Source organism: Toxotes jaculatrix, chromosome 1, assembly GCF_017976425.1.
Source record: "Toxotes jaculatrix isolate fToxJac2 chromosome 1, fToxJac2.pri, whole genome shotgun sequence".
Classification (NCBI taxonomy): domain Eukaryota; kingdom Metazoa; phylum Chordata; class Actinopteri; family Toxotidae; genus Toxotes; species Toxotes jaculatrix.
The window spans coordinates 12,399,406-12,416,759 of record NC_054394.1 but is presented as its reverse complement, the minus strand read 5'-3'; the positions used below and the strand labels follow the sequence as shown (position 1 = coordinate 12,416,759).

The following is a 17,354-nucleotide window of genomic DNA, read 5'->3' as shown; positions in this document are numbered from 1 at the left end:
TTTTTAGCCACAGGCTCAAAGGGAGAGCTTACATTCCCGGCTGAACCGTGTCACTCACAAACTTTTCTCACACTTTTTGAGTGCGAGTGCAGCTACTTTCACAGCGGCGGTGCGTCTGTCTGTGTGACAGCGGGAGAGACTGACTAAATCGGAGTTACTGTTAAATGTGAAAAATTTCTGAGTAAACACATTTGATGTGTGCATACATGCGTTCACATCTGAGGCTGTGAAAAATGAGGCTGAGAGAAGCTTTGTCATCAGCCTTTTTTTTTTCCCCCAGGTTACATGCTTAAATGTGTATTAGAGCGTGTGTATGCATCAGTATTATGCACTGATGAATGAAGTGGTTGTTGGTCTTTCACACGTGACTTATTGACAGTGGCCCTGTGTTAATTAGGCTGACCCTTGCTAGCACACAATATCACACCTCCCTGACACGGCTTCACCAGGCTATTTATTAACCCCGAACCTTTGGAACCCTCATTTGAATGTGGCACTGGGGTTAACAAAACCATGCGAGGCTCTGAATGGTAGATAAGGAGGTAGATGATTTAGAGCAGCTTGGAGGAACATATTTTCAGTAAAGAAGTCGAGTTCATGGAAGAGAGAAAAGCTGCTAAATGCACGCACTGACTTTATGGTCAATTGTTAAGTGAACAAGTTCTCCTGAGCATCCTAATTAGACTTGTTAGTACTTGTACACACACACACACACACAGAGGATATAATTACTGCAGCAGCACACAACTGTAGCCTCTGTGTTCAGGCTTTGCAAGTAGCACAAAATGATGCAATCCTTTCCCTCTCCCCAGTTCTAAGAAGTCAAAAAACACAAAGTGTAATTAATCTCCAAACTGCTGCCAGAGATATAGGGGTTTAGCGCTTTACAATTAGGCCCTTTAATATGATACTATAGTTATCAGTCCTATTGTCTCTATGTTACCCAATACTAAGTCACAGGACGCCCCCCCCCCCCCCCCCAGTAATGAACCTGTGTACACAACTGTGCACTGCAATGACAGATGAAACGCTATCACCGTAATCAGGCATCAAGGTTTCAGCCCCTTGAAAATACAGCAACTGGTGCTCTGTATTGTTTTACATCATCAGATACAAATTTATCTTGCGAGTCACGTATTGTAGGGTGAATTTAATCCCTCAGCGGTCGCTTGTTTTAGACTGAAAATGAGATTGATCACAGATGGGTGCGCTCTAAATATCTCGTGTAAAAGGACAGGGTGAGGAAGGAAAATGTGATAATGAAAGCAGAAAGACTGGACTGACAGAAAACTGGAGAATGAGAGTTGAAGAAAAAAAGAGACATTTAGTTATGCACAGAGCAAGACAGACATACTGTAGATGGGCAAAAAAGAACGAAGGTCCACCTTCTCTTTTATTTGTTTTTAACTATTTTAGATTGTCTCTTTCTGATGGCTTTGTGTGTGACTGCCTCCATGAGATTCAAGTTTTAATTTGCATCCTGTCTCTTCTTTTTCACTTTTCATGCACTGAACAATCACAGTAGAGGAAATCCTAATCTGGTTGATGCTACAGCTCTCAGTGACCTCTGGTTTATTAAAGACACCAGGTGGACATTGACCCTTAGACAAAAAAAGCAAAAGATTTTTGCTGTAGTCTTACCATCATCCAGCGTGATGTCCTGCAGGCCGATAGAGCGAAAAGTGGGCTCCCTGTCCTCTGGCTCCTGCTTGATGTTCAGCCTCTCCCCGTCTAAAGGGAATGGTCCCTGAGGGCTTAGAGGGTGAACCAGAGGGCCTGCTGCTGCAGGGGACAGGCTGGTCATGACTGGACTTGTAGCCTGGGGAGAAGGCTGCTGTTGAAGGGGCCCCAAAGGACTGCCACCAGAAGTGGGGGAGGAGGAGGTGGGAGACTGGTAGGGCAGCGAGTGGAGCTGAGGGGAGGAAGGCCCGGAGTGTGGAGATGGGATCATCCGCGGCGCAGGGGCACTGGACGGTGTGGGGCAAGAGGCTGACCTTTGACCTACCGGGTGGTAGCCCATAGCCCTCTGCAGCTGGGCGGAGTGCTGCCCTACCAGGGGGTGGCCACCGGGAGAGGGAACCTGGGTGGGATTTGGAGAGCAGTGATAACCACCGAGTGTGTGGAGGTGTGGGGATGAGGGGGTGAGTAGGGGTTGTTGGCTCTGAGGAGACCCAGCAATGGGATTGGTGGTTGAAGAGGAGGGAGCTGACGGTGAGGAGCAAGGGGAGGAGGGGTACACCATCCCCATACCCACTTGGTGTGATGCTGCGTTGGGGCTCTGCTGAAAGGGTAGCCTCTCATAGGCCTGAGGAGGAAGGCTGGACTGGCCATTGAAGGGCAGGCTGTGACCATGATTGTGGCTGTGCTGCATAAGCTGGTAAGAGGGTCGGGGAGGAGCAGGAAGAGGAGCTGGAAGAGGAGCAGGAGCAGAGCTTGGGTGGAATGTCATGTGGCAATCTGCAGGGGGGTGATGCAAACCGCGACTCTGGAGGTGAGGCAGGTGCTGGAAAGATGGGGAGCCCAGGGAGGGGCAGGAGGCCTGCAGGGGTAGCAGGCCGGGTCCAGAGCCCGTGGCCAGGCCGTGAGGGGAGCTGGACAGAAGGTTGTCCGATGGGTGGCCCTGCTCAGGAGAGGGCAGCTGGGTGCGCACCAGACTGGCAGCATGTGCCAGGGGCATGGACATAGGGGGTACTGCAGGAAGGTCCAGCTCATCTCTGTGCTCCTGTTTCACCATGACTACGGAGAGGGAGAGAGGTATACAGAGAGAGAGGCAGGAAGAAAGATGTGACGAAAGAGGAAAGACAGGCAGGATGAAAGAGAAAAAAAAACACGTTGTCAGTTATGTCTATCAATCAAATACAGAAAGGAGAGAAAGAAATGACTCATAATGTATGAATTTGTCAAGTCACTGCAGTGCAACATTGACTGTGTTGCTGCTATTTTTGCTTCAGGTACAGTAGTCCAGAGACTTCAACACACTAAAAAAGGAAGAAGATGTTTCAAGTTTTTCCACATTCTTAACTTCCACTAATTCAAGCTCAATCTTTGGCTTTAATTTTGTAATATGTCGAATGAAAGCTGTAAAAGTAAGTGAACAGTCTTTGAACGGTGTAGATTGTGAAATGGGTCTCCTCCTTGGAAAAAAAAAGCCTCTCAAACACTGAGTGACATTTTGATAATAAATGGGGCCATTCCCTTTTACTGTGAGAGCTCACAGCACTGCTATGCCAATCGGTAACCTATTTCCCAATCTGGTGCCTTGTGACAGTGAGTTTTATTTTTATCCGGCTCTGAATCAGAGGGAGAGCATATGTTGTCAGTCTGGGTGCCATCATGTGAAATGCTGTGTGGGAAGAGGAGCTGAATGCCCCCCAGCCCAGATCAGACCAACAGAACAAATGAGTTCACTGATCATGCCCTCTACTCACCCCGTCATGCCTTTGGGACTGAGAAGCAAAAGGCACGAAAAGGCCAAATGGGGTTTATTTAGGGTGAAAATGGAGCCAAAGGGACATCAAGGGTAAGGGAAGGGTAATATACTGTATATTTAAACATCCTTGTATATAATTGAAGTCAGGGTCTTTTCATTTTTTATCCAACATTAATGCAGCCTCAAAATTGAGCATAACTGTGAGGTTTAAGAAGCAGTGTTCTCCTTATGTTTGAAAAATACTAATGCCTGTCTGACAATGCAGCAATTTCAAAATACAAAGCAGGAACAAAGGGTATTTTGATCCCCAATTTTTGGTATAAACATGTTTCTTTATTCCAGTCAATCTTCTCAGAATTCATCCTTAAATTGGGCCAGGGCCGTTGCAGCTCAGCCCACGATGAAAAATGAAACATGAAACACGACTGATTGGCAGATTTTTTTTCTTTCTCGCCACAATAAAGCAGGCGGTGTCCGTGGTGACACTAGTGGTGTCAGCGACCCAGCCTGACTGACAGAGCAGGGTTGTTTTACTCTGCTTTGATTGGCTGCCCTAATCTGTAAACGGGGAAAACAGGAACTGCTTGTGCCGAGTGGGCGTGCTTGCAAACAGAAAAGCTGGGTGGGTGGAGGGGCAAGGCCGCTTATATGTGTATACACACACACAAGCATATACACTGTTGCGGTAAAACTCAGGGTTTTGGATATGTAGCACAAATGCTCACGTTATTATATTCCGCCAACGGTGTTTTCAGTTTGACTGGCTTCAAGAGGAGGGGAAAAAAAAATACAATACTAATATCAAATAGCAAGGTAGGAATTTGATTTTAATGAAAACCGTTAAGGAAACTTTAAGATCAAAATATCTTGAACACTGAGTTTCCTTATTGCTAAAGTAATTAAATCAAACCACAACTCAGGGGCTAAGTGTAGTAAAAGTTTCCTGGATAGCAAAAGATTTGCATGAGAGAACCCCATGCAAATACAGTACATGTGAGGAAAAAGAAAAAGTTGGCTTGGGAGTTTGAGGAGGGTTTACAAAATAAGCAGTTGGCAGGTGTTAGTGTTATTGTTAGTGGAAGAGCCCCCTTCAAACCACAGCAATGCTTTCTTTGGAGAGAGAAAGAGAAATTGGGTTAGTGAAGCCCCTGTGGAGAATTCTGCAACACAACAAGCATCTTACAACTGTCTCTGCTGTCAGTCAAACTTCTTGTCATTGCCTAGGGAGATTCACTACAGCAGGAAGAAATACACCCCAAGGAATGCAAAGTGAAGCTTCAGAGAATGTTGTCGTGCCAATGTCCGTAAATTGAGTTGCAGAGAAATTACTCAGGGTTTCAAATACTTTAGCATCTAAAAACAGCATAAGATTAGCAAGACTGTGCTACCTTGCCTCACTTGTTTTTTTCCCCAGGGATTTTTTTTTTAAATTTTGTAGTTATAAATTGAACAACAAAAAAAAGAAAACGTACTTTTATGATTTTTTCTTTCTAAAAAAAATCATTAGAACCTGCCATCTCACCTGAAAGATAAGTGAAGCGTTGCGATTGGCTCCTTTTCCGCTTGCCATTGCAGACATAAAACTGCACCTGCACAGCTGAACCCACAGTCTTACTGTGGTAGGGAGGAACCTCCACCACGATGCACGACTACAAAAAACATTTGGTACCATTTACATACACATAATGCCAACAAAATATCTTGCAATTTACAGACATTAAAATACAAATACTGATGCAGAATCTTAAAACAAACAAGTATGTTTAACTGCAAATATTACAGAAAAAATGCTATAGACTTAGAGTGCAGGTAAACAAATTACTACTTACCCCTTGAGTTTTCTCACGCATTATTTTTGCCTCAACTTCCCATTGTGGTCGTCCATCTAATTTGCATTAGGAGGAAAAAAAACCCCCCAAAAGATTAAATGTTTAAGCCAGTAATAATCATAGTGCCACAAACAGGAAAAGACACAACACACAAGTTCACACACACACACATCATTCCTGTCAATCTCAACTCTGTTTCATTACATAAAGCATATCAGTAACCTTAAAGTTACATTTCACAGACAAGTATATGAGAAAAGACAAACAGTTCTTGAGTGCAGGCCTGGCTAAAGACATAGGAGTAATGAGTTTTGAATGAGGAAGAGACTGAGAGATCTACAGGCAGAACTCTAAGACAAACTTGTGATGAAGCAATATTTTTATCACATTCTCACCCACTTGCTAATTTTTAGACCAACACAGCTGCCTAAATCGTTCAGGTATGGAACTTGAAACTACACCTATAAAATAAGCATAAAAACTTTTTTTTTTTTTCCTGGAGTGAAAATAAATAGCTAAAACAGAAGTACTAAGAAGCCCAGGCCACACATGATCACTTTTAATTTAAGCTTTTTAATTTAGACCCCTTTTGAAGCAGAGTGTGATATTTTTCAAAGTAGCTTTCCCCATCTGGAGTAGCTCTTTTTCTCTATTTTCTATTTTCCTAAAGATGATGTCAGTAGAGTGCTTTCTCAACCAGACAGGGCTTAAGAACCACATGAGGCTTCAGAAAAGCACACGATTTCACTTTGTTCTGGAGAACCGAGAGACATCAAAATGATGTCATTTTTAAAGGCCCAGAAGCCCCATGGAGAAAATCTTAACAGCGATTAAATAGTAATCAAATGTCCAAATATCCTGCTGTTTGTCTTGCCTGGTTAAAATTATGGAGAGAGCAGTGGAATAATTGTATTTATTTTTAAAATGCCTTTACACACTGCCAGGTTTCTGGCTAGAAAACATCCTTTCCAGTTTTCCTATGAGGGATCTAATTATTTGGCCAGACATCTTAGGGGCAGCTGCTTGAAGGGAAGCAGTTGGGGTGAAAACACTAACAGGCTTGCCGTGTGGTTGGAAGAAATCACAGTCATCACGGTATCGAGAAGAATAAAAACGTTGACAACTAACTTAGGACTGCGTCAGCTCTCAGTGGAAGCAAATTCATTTGCAGTCGTCTGTTTCATGGTGCTGACATGGTGCAAGTATACTCTGCACCTGCATGGCCTCCTCCTCAAAACCCAAAGGATTCCCCCAAATACCACCGTCAGACATCTGCAACATGTCTGCAGAGAGGACTGGATTATAGGTAGATTCTAACTAAGTAAGAGCTCAGCTGTAAGCCCTGTTACATTTAGGGTATTCAGCTTTCTACTAAAAACCAAAATCCAGAGTCTGCTGTAGCTGATCTCGCCCTAACAGTAGCTTTAGCTGTAGTGATCCACTGGCACATTAAGCAGTCATAACCCTAAAGAGATTCTCCTTATTGTAAAGGAAGAGCTTAAATTGTAGATGACAGAGTATTTATTTCCAATGAGCAAAATGACCTTGGGTGTCTTTGCAGCTGACAGCAGTGCATTATTGCAGCGCAGCTTGTTGACATTCAACAGGCAGGAGCAAGGGCCCCACATGCTCTGTCAGACAACAAGTACTGACAGGAACCTCATACCACACTAAGACAATGACTCGGATCATCCAGACACACTACGCACCCGAGTCAGTGGGGAAAAGAGCGTGGACCTACCGTGCCGGAAGACTGAACAAAAAATAAAGAAGGTAATTACTGTTTATGTTACAACAGTTGGCTTTTACATCTTTGTAAAAGCCCACCGTTGTTTAGCTTTTACAACAGAAACAACACAGTGACTACAGAGTACACACGCTGCATTAGTCACTATTCAAGGCAGTCACTGTTACAGCCTTTAAAGTCCACTCCTTTATAAACACTCATCCTTGTAAAGTTGAAATACTTATACCAATTATGGACATAAATTTAACTTTAATGTTTGATGCGGTCTGGAAACCTCGAAATACTATTCTCAGTTTTAGTAAAGAACATATTTATAGTAATATACATACTGCTTATACTGTTTTACACCCCTTCCAAAAACAAAAATAACTCTTGGTTTAGTTTATATATAAATACAGCGCCGGCAATTCCTCAGGCCCCTACCCTACCCCTTTATCTGTCTTCTTTTTTCTTCTTCTTCTTCTTTCTCACACTTTCTCATCCCCTGAATACTACTTCAAATAACCTAAAACAAACAAACAAATAAATAAATAAAATAAATTAATAAATCAACAGATACATTTTCTCTTTCTCAAAGATGATTATCAGACCATTGGTAAAAGCAGGAAGAAACGAGAGACATTAAGAGATTTAAAAAGTATTTCCTTTAGGTAAAGGCCTTTGACTTCAATTTTCCATCTGAATTTCTTCTTTGTACTGTTTAGCGTCCAAAAAACTTATATAAATACTGAGAACCCAAGTAAAAGAAAGCAGAACACAGGGATCTACACTAAACACTAAGGCATGCCAAAAGACAGTAAACCTAAACTGTTCTATTACAGTTTTATGTTTATCTACTTGAAAACAGGGTCTAACATTAACAACAACTGCTAGGATCTCTGTTTCTGTAAACAGTAAAGTCATTTATAGTACCATCCCATAATCTCTGTGTACTAGCAACAACGGGCCAGTCTCTCCAGTTCCTCATGAACCTACTGTTGTCTTTCAATTATGAGAGATGGTGGAAAAATGTCTGTCATTGCCTCTTTTTTCTTTCTTTTCTTCCATTCCTGTACTTACTCCAATCAGTGCCTTTCTGCACTAAAGCAGGCGGATTAGTCATGATGAGGGGGATCATTTGCACAAACCTAATCAACATCATCTTCTCCCCTCCCGTTTCATAGTCTTTCTGTCTCCTTCCACAGTCCACTGCCCTCATGCACCATGGGGCCCAGCGTTCCTCCCTCCTCTCCTACCCGAGGTGCACCTCCCTAAGGTTTCCACTTGCTGCTGCGCTGTAAAGACTTGACCATCAGTGAGCTGTTTCAACCGTGCTACTTTTCTATGCCATGCTTCACCTGCTACACCTCAAAGAGCTAAAGACATTCCTTTGAGCTGTTTTTTTTTTTTTTTTGTCTAGAAAATCTTAAGAGAATGGCTTCTCACTCACAAAAACATCACCACTCAACTTTCTGCCATGTGTGAACTTGATTCTGTTGCTCGACATCACAAAGGTACCTCGGGCAGGCAGCGACTGGCTCAACGCATGTTATCCATTTAAAATTTCCATCGCAGGGAACAGCTATTACATGTGTTTTGATTACAGAGTGGTGTACAAAACAGAAAAGACAGATAAGGCAGAGAGAGAGATGAATGACTTAAAAGAAAGAGGATAAATTGCACAGGGAGTTTAACGAAGTAATCTCTTCATCCTAGGCATTAGTTCAGCAGATATCAGCAACTTTAAAAGTCAACTATACTGGTTTTAGGCAACAGAGACTCACTCTACATTCATGCTGACCCCCAAGCTCCCACTCTCTCTACACAGGTGGCGCAAGAAACCAGCAGGAGTTGGTAGAGTGCAGTGACAGTGATCCTCACTGGCTGCCTAACAGCAAACACCACTGACTGTGATTGCTGTGAATGCAGCACATATGCTCCCCCTCACTGATCTTTTAGCAGTTCACGCGTGTTAGTAAGCGTGAGACAAAACATGGGTGTATTGATATTCATGGTCATGGCATGCATCTGTTTGGTGTATTTCATTATGAAATTATTATATTTACTATTACACTGTACTGTAAAGTCTGTATCAAGACATATCAGGACTGTATAGTGCCTCATGATCTGAGTGTTTGTCTCGTGCTGACTTGACGGACAACATTACTAGCAGACATACAGTGCATTTAACAAAATGCCCTCAGGGAATAAAGGACTTGCAGAGGCTAAGATAATGATACACACAAACACACAAACACCAACACACACACATATGCCTATGTATTAAACAATTTTGTTAGTAGAATTCAGGGCTGATTTTAATAAAGTTATGATTTAAATCATTTTCTTTTGACAATAGTGGTCATATTACAGAAACAACAGACACAATCAACTGACTCCTGTAAAATCATAACCTCCTGCTCAGTCCTGCAACATCTGTAGGGCCTACAAAGTTTGTGTACTTGTGTAAAGTTAAAGTCACAAACAACTCAGTAAGTTTTCTTTTTTTTTTTAATTGCCTAACAGACCAACATAAATGACACATGAAATGTTTTACTTTCAATGGCCCCTCTGTTAAAGTCACATGTAATTGGCACATGCTGTTTCTGCAGTGCTGGTTCAAGGCTAAGCCTCTGTATGGACACAACACTTACCGGGGCCTTTCTCCAGGAAGATGACCTTGGACTCTGGGAAGAAGTTGGAGCCTGTGATCACCATCTCTTCTCCTCCGCTGACCAAACAACTGGTCAGGCTGGATTTCTCAACCTGGGGCAGCTCTTGAGCTGAACGCTGGGCTGGGAGAGACACGGCAGGCGTTCAGGAGAAAAGAGAATGATCATTTGCTAAGCTGGGTTCATTCACACTGCAGTCAATTTTTTTCTTTTGTGTGAAGCGTGGATGTGATACAGTATAAGCAGACAAATGAATAGGAACTTCTAAAATCATTCAGTTTAATACACAACTGTCAAAAAATATGTCCGCAGATTCATATCAACAACTCTCCATCAGCCGGAACAGAAAAGGCAGTGTTTACCGCAGAGCTATGGTAATGGAATAGGCAGATTAGGTGACTGCAAGGCTAGAAGGGTACGGCATTTACATTTATAACTTTTATCAGACGTTCTTATCTAAAGTGACTTTAGGTGAGGGGACACAGCAGATTACATCGCCATCCTAAATCGTTCAAGTGCAAGCTTAATAGAGAAGTGTGTGGAAAGGCCTGTATGTGTGTGGTTATCTGTGTGTGTTTTTCCTGTACGTGGTTTTTCTGAATGAAAATGTTTGAGTGTGTGTGTGAGACTCTGGCTAGGAAGTTGACACTCACAGCACTCCACAGGGATGGAGGCAGCCTGCAGCGACAGCACCTTCCCGTTGGGTTGGGGGATGTGCACTCTGAACACCACGCGGACCCGTGTGTTCTTTCTTCCTATATCCGTCTCCCCCTTCCGCAGCTCAATGTCTGAGTTCCGCAGCTTAAGGATGCCAGCACAGTCGATACTGCAAGGCAGAGGGAAAATAGTTGGCCCCATACGGCACCACTTGGATAGCAATCATCTAAGATATATTCAAGTAGGGAAGGCCTGGGAGTGATAAAACCCAACCACAAGCTCAGCAGGTGATTGGCAGTTAGAGGCAAATTAAGTGTTGAATCACAAATTAAAAAAACCTGTGAATATGATTTATGACAACTGTAAATGAGAAAATCCCTACCAAATCCCTTCCTATGAATTCCAGTGTAAATGAAACCAGACCTTATATAAATATAATCATTTGGGTGATGTAGAATCATAAATACTCAAATAAAGTTTGTTTCTCTGCTCCATGGGAAACCCTCAAAATTTTCTTCTGCGCCCGATTCTCCTGTTGGTTTAAATTAAGAAAATCTATAAAATCCCCTTTGGAAGATGTTACAACCCTGTATGATCATAAAAGTGGTTATTTCTTCATTGGACAGGGTTTCCTTCACGGTGGTAAGCTCATAACTGAGTAATGTAACCCTGAAGTGCTTCTGACACCTACCTGGCTGACATGTTGTTTTCAGGCAGGAGAGGAATTTCGAGAACTTTGGTGCTGGAGACCAGAATTTCTTGGCTGGCCGTGGCTACGGTTTTCCCGGTGATCCGGTGCACCTGGTAGAAGGCGTGCGGCCTCAAGTAACGGTCATCCGCTGTTCCGATGAACATCTGCAGGTTGACGGGCTTCTCGCTGTAGCCAATGAGCTGAGACATGACAGATAAAGACAGAAAAACAGAATAAAAGCAGATGTGAGTTCTTAGTGTCCAGATGAGAGGTGTGAACAAAGGAATACTCTCTTCATTTCCACTGCCTTCAGAAGGCCACCTTTTTTGGAGGGATTCTAAATGTCAGGTCGAGGGTGTTGCGATATTTCTGGCAGGGCCACTGGAGATTCATCTGGCGCTTTGGCCTCCAACCAGTTTGACACTGATGTTTTCCTCTAATAGTCTTATAATTTTTTCCCCTTGCAAGCCTGCCCATTAACAGGAATCGGTGCAGAACAGTGTTACCTCCAGAAACCTTAAGAAAACCTTGAAACCGGGTCTAGTCAATTGTTCCAAGAAAAAAAAAAAACGTTAGTTGAATTGCAGCTGCACTAGGTATCACAGAAAAAAATGAGAGCATGCAAGAACACTGAATAGGCTTTAAGCACAGAAAGGTGTCATAATATAACATCATAGCAATTAACCAAAAAAGGATAAACGACAGTTTACAAGTCACTGCCAAGATGACAAGGACAATGATGTTAATTTATAAGCCAATGAATCCAAGCAATAACTTATTAACAGAAAAAAACACTGATCTCCATCATGTTCCTATGTTGTTAAAATGCAAAAAGGACATCAGTGTGAAAAGCTAACATAGAACTCTGTGGAAGTGTGATATCTGCCGAGCTGATCTTTAATAAATATTAAATTTAACAATAAATTATACAAATAGCATCATGCATATGACTCAACTCTTTCTGTGAGGTCTCATGCATATAAAAAGGCTTTTAATGGTTACACTGTGGTTAAAAGGAAAAAAAAAAAAATGCTGGTAAAAATGTCAACGGCCTTTTCAGATCCAGTGGTTCATGCGTGCCAACCTGGCTGGCATTCAGCACCTAGCAGCAGTTGCTCTCTCCATTAGTCCCTGAGTGCTGGCACCCCCTGTTTCCACTCAGACAGGTGAGATGTTCAAAAAGTGTTGCACGTCGGGGAGAGACAAGAGGAAGATGGAAAGGAGAGCAGGACCTTTCCTCCTCAGGGGATCAGAACAAACACACAGGCCACACAATGCCACTACTGTTGTAATGTTGTGCTTGGCAGACTCTGTGACAGCAGGATGGCACCCCTGCCCCCCCACCCTCCCCGCCTCCCAAAACACATACACATACACACTCCCACCCTACTCACCCTCACAAACCCACACCTCCAGCTCAGATGGAGGGCAGCCCATTGAGGGTAACAGAAAAGAACAAGGTCTTTCATTGCTGGTTCACCTCAGGAACTGCCAAGTCCCAACCCCACCACAGCTGGCTACTGACCCTTTCCTCCCTGCAGGTTTGCGTCACACACCGCTGTGTCAATGTTTGGTACAAAAGTGTGGTGAGTGGAAGGAGAGAAAGTGGGTGTAGCTTTGGATTTGTCATGTGCTGTTCCAAAACCAGCTAAAATAAAAAGGCTTAGATTTGTCACAATTAAGCCCTGGAAACATTCAGTACGAGAAAAACACAGTGGACAAGCACTACCAAACAAATACATGCTTGGTTTCAAAATATTGACTTTCTCTGAAGCAAATTATTAAAGTATGCTGGTTTACAGCAGGATAACTGAGCACAACTTATTTTCCAGCTCTGGTAAAAAGTGCACTGGAATTCGTGGTGGTGCTCACGGGAACCGCTGTCATTGGATTTACTGGTATCATGTGCTCTCTTTCACATCTTCCTCTCTTTCTCGCTGAGATGGTCCCCTGTGGTCAAAGAAGTCAAGGTATGGGGGTAGCTTGGTTGTACCGGGCTGTGAGAAATTAAAATATGGTGTGTTTACAGCGGGATATGTGACAGGACAAGCTTACAGAGGCAGATACTAGACAGGCAGGGCAGTGGAACTTAAATCTTAATAATGCTTTACTGTTCTGAGCTGAATGAAAACCCTTGTTTCGTTCAACCCTAGGAAGGGTTTTGTTGCTGAACTCTGTAAAGACCTACTGGTTCTCAAGAGAGTGCTGAATGAAAATAAAAATAATATAATGAAAAATCTATTTCTGGCTAGTAAAAAAAAATAAAAATTACACTTTTTCTCATTACTTAACACCAAGTTAGTTAACAGAGCCACAGCTGCCTTAATCTAACCCTTTCAACATGTAAAGCTTTGTTTGTTTAAATCCAATACTGAACACTTGTTTCACCCTGTGGCTCTTCCAGTATCTTAGGCTGATTAGGAGTGGAGAGGCTTAAGATGACACACAAGTCTGGCTGGGAAATGCAGGTCCAGGCTGGTTAAAGTGTCAGACTGAACTGTGGGAAAAAACACAGAGCTTTTGAATCTGCCTGGTTCAGACAGGTCATCATACTGTACTACTTGATGTTCATTTATGTAGCTAGTGAGTACAGATATCAGTATCTACAGTTGAGAAATTCAAGAAACTTTTATAGATGCAAAGAAAAAAACACTGGCACAGCCTACAAGGAGTAAATCTTTCATCTTCAGTAAATCTCTACATTAGTAGCCGTACGCTGAAATGAAACAAGCAATTTATTTTACACCCGACAGGATCTGAAATTTCAAAGTAAATGTAAACACATCACATCCAAAGAATGATTACTTTGCCAACTGCTGAGTTTCCTTCCTTTTTTTTTGGTTAGGCTTTTAAAATAGAACTTTTAATCCCTAGGCGTTGTTTTGAAGCAAAAACTCCCTGCCCCAAGGTATGTTTCTACTCCTCGACGACAACCTCTGAATGTGTTTTAACGGCTCAGTGATGTAGGCATGTCTGAATTGGAGTGAATGACTAAACAGATCAGTAATTCACAATGTTTATGGGTGTGTGTCTGTCTCTGCTGTACCTTAGCTTGAACCGCTGTTGGTTCTTATAGTGCAGAAATTGCTGCAGGAGACAACATGAAATCTCTGTGACACTAACCCGGGGAAGGCAGCTACTGACTCACACAAAAACACATGTAAATTCACAGAGAAGGCTTGTATGCCTGAAATCAAACTAAACAACTAAACTGTCATTTTGCCTTCTGGCCATCATACGTGTCCAACTGGGACGAACCCACCGAACGTTCAGAACTACTCTATGTGGCACATGAAGTGTATTCGGAAGGAAGTTGCACGAACGGAACAGCGTGGGGCCCCTATAATAACCAGTAATGGGTTCATCTTTGAAAACCACACTAGATCTTAAGAGCCACATGAAAGTATAAATCTTGCTAGTAACAAGCTAACAGGTAATTATGCACCCCTGCCTGAATGGATCCATGGCTATAAATGACACCATTATTCTGGATTCAAAGAAACATGGAGTCACAGGAATCAACAGTCTTGTGGGTCGCGTTGCTTGTTTTATGATCATGTCTGCACACTGTGGAAAGCGAGTGTTCGCATGTGTCTGTGTACATGTCTGCAATGCACATTGTATACGTGTGTGCGCGTGTGTGTCCATAAATCAGGGCATGTTTATTCGCAACACCATGTGTGTTCCAGACAGCATAAAATGAGTTAACAGTGTCTGGAGGAATGCATCTGTGAGAGAGGATAAACGGACGTTAAAAACAAAAAAAAAAAAAAGTCAGCCATGTGATTTAAAAGTAGAGCAGAAAGATTTTGTTTTTCCAGTTTGTCAGTTCTACCAAAAACTATGAACTGTCATCATGAAACAAAAAAAAAAGTCCCCAGATTTTTTTTTTTTTCTTTCCTTCCATGTACCCTCTTCATCTCTGCCTCCCTCTGTGTCCCCTTGTATATTCTCAGTTTCTCTGCATATGAGGGATTTGGTGTGGAGCCAGAGTGTTGACAAACATACACTTAGCAGGCCAGGAGTTCTTTCCAAATCAAATAATCAACCAGGAAAACCTGATTAGAGGGCCAGAAAGAAAGGGCTCACTTCAGCAGTCCCAGTGAATCAACACGCCCGGCCAAACAGAAACATACCACACAGCTGGACTAATTCAGTCCCTCTGCCACGACACAACTGTTAGTAAAAACACAATTATTTTCTGTTTATCCATTCAGTTGAATTTGATTCATTTAGCTAATTCAAAAAGACAGAGAGCGGCTTTACAAAAAAGTAACAAAACCAATTCAGCTATAACTAAAAAGCTTTACAACATAGCACTAACTCAAAGAATAACATTTACTTGAGCAACAAGGGTCCAGTACATGAAACTTATTTACATAAATGCTGGAAGCTGAACAGGAAAAGAAACGTGTCATAGCAGGTGGGAAGTTGTTAGTTCTTTATCCAATACTTTAGTGCATTTTAATTGATTTTTATTGATCCCAAATTTTCAAAGTAATGCAACTACTGCCTTTTACATCCCTGAGACAACATTAAAACTGTGTGACAAATGTTGCCAAACAATGATATCATGAGCTCCTGAAATACCAGTCTAAGTACACTTCAGGGGGACTATTGGCACCTTGAGTTCAGAAAATGGGTAAAGCACCACCTGCAAACAGCAGGACGTAAACATGGACACATGGATAGTACCATGGTCCTGGCCAAGGAGGCTTCTCGACATTGAAATGCACACAACACACACCCTTGACTTGTTTCACATTCCTGAGTCACCCCTCCGCCACCCCCCCAAATCTATGCTTGAGTGTGAAATACCACAGGAGGGTGGTCTCTGCACTTTTAACTCCTCACCTTTCTGCCTGTCCAGACTGCACTGAGCCCAGCTGGTCAGTCAGCAAGTAACATGAGGCCTGATAGAGATCAGTTCTTATATTAAACCACAATGACATTAAAACCAGTCACATGTCCCTGGGCTTGGGCTCCCTGAAGCCTCTAACTACCTTACGGCTGCCGCTGCTGCTTCTGCCTGTAGATCGAGTTTAGGATGAACTCTCTCCCCTAAAATAAAACCGCTGGATACGGTTACATACTCAACTCCCACTAAATAAAGTCCCCACTTATTTTTGGCCTTCATCTGTTCCACTGATCCAGTAATAAGGCTAGCAAGCTGAGGGGAAAAACATCTCCCATCGCTGCATACACACATCAACAGGCACCCAGGCATACACCCACACACACCAAAGCACTGTAACCTTTATTTAAAAATGAAAACACACAGCAGTAGTAAGAGATGATCTGAGTGCCAAGAGTTTTGATAATGAGATATTTACATAGGCAAGGCTGATGGGAGAACATCACTTGCTCCATGCAAAACACTGTCTCTCTTCACATACAGTGCTTCATCAACATCTACCTGCAAGTGTCACTCCTGCCATTCCTTTTCAGTTTATCTCTCTCTTGTCCTCATTTCTTTAACTTTCTTTAACAGCTCTCCCACCATCTGATATCCTCCTGACTTCCCTTCCTCCCCTGAGCTCTTCCTGCTTCTTTCCCCTTTTGTCAAGTCTCTCCTCTCCTCTTCGTCCCTGTCCTCGCCTCTCGCCTCTCTCCTACCTCAGCCCCAGCCCTCTGCCGTAACTCGACACTTTCTCACAGCCAGCGCCTGACTCTGCCAAGTTGTTTCCCTGTGTTGCTCCACTGTTGCCATGGTGAGCCTTACCGTGTGTATGCAGGAGCGCGTGTGTGTATATGTGTCTGTGTATGAGCGAGCAGCTACGTACACTCACATTGGTGTAAACTATAGCCCTGAAGCTCATGTCGGAGAGTGTGTGTGCTAGTTAGGACGTGTGGATTTAAGCACACCGACTTTGGTGTAAACTGTGGTCGTTGGAAAGGTTTGTGATGTGTGTGTGTGTGTGTGTGTGAGAGAGAGAGAGGGAGAGAGAGAGACAGAGAGAGAGAGAGGGAGAGAGAGAGACAGAGAGAGAGAGTGTGCAACAGATGTAAAAACAGGAGCAATGGTGGTCAAGGTCACGAGTGGGCCCATTTTATCTGGCAGTGGTTTCCCTACTGTGGCACTGTGGCACCACAACCTGGGATCTATCGACACACACACACACACACACACACACACACACACACAGTGCAGCTAACACAGGCTTGATGTTTGCCCAGCACACTAGGGAGGGCAGAGAGAGCCAGGGGGCCGGTTGACTGTTTGTTTAAACAAGGTCAATACATGCACATGCACGCGCTCACAAATACACACACACAGGAGCGTTTACTGTATACTGCATGAGGGCTGTATATGGCCTTGCTAGACTGGTCCAAGCTCAATTCCTCTTAT

General features: G+C 43.0%; 1 protein-coding gene across 1 annotated transcript in view; it reads right to left on the bottom strand.

Annotated features, from left to right (window-relative positions):
* Nucleotides 1-17,354, bottom strand: part of LOC121185768 (nuclear factor of activated T-cells, cytoplasmic 3-like) — a 55,471-nt gene that overhangs the window by 13,175 nt on the left and 24,942 nt on the right. Inside the window, 6 exon segments of the mRNA XM_041044215.1 lie at nucleotides 1,642-2,736; nucleotides 4,953-5,079; nucleotides 5,260-5,315; nucleotides 9,640-9,780; nucleotides 10,311-10,483; nucleotides 11,006-11,205. Of these exon segments, the coding sequence (XP_040900149.1) occupies nucleotides 1,642-2,736; nucleotides 4,953-5,079; nucleotides 5,260-5,315; nucleotides 9,640-9,780; nucleotides 10,311-10,483; nucleotides 11,006-11,205 (1,792 nt within the window).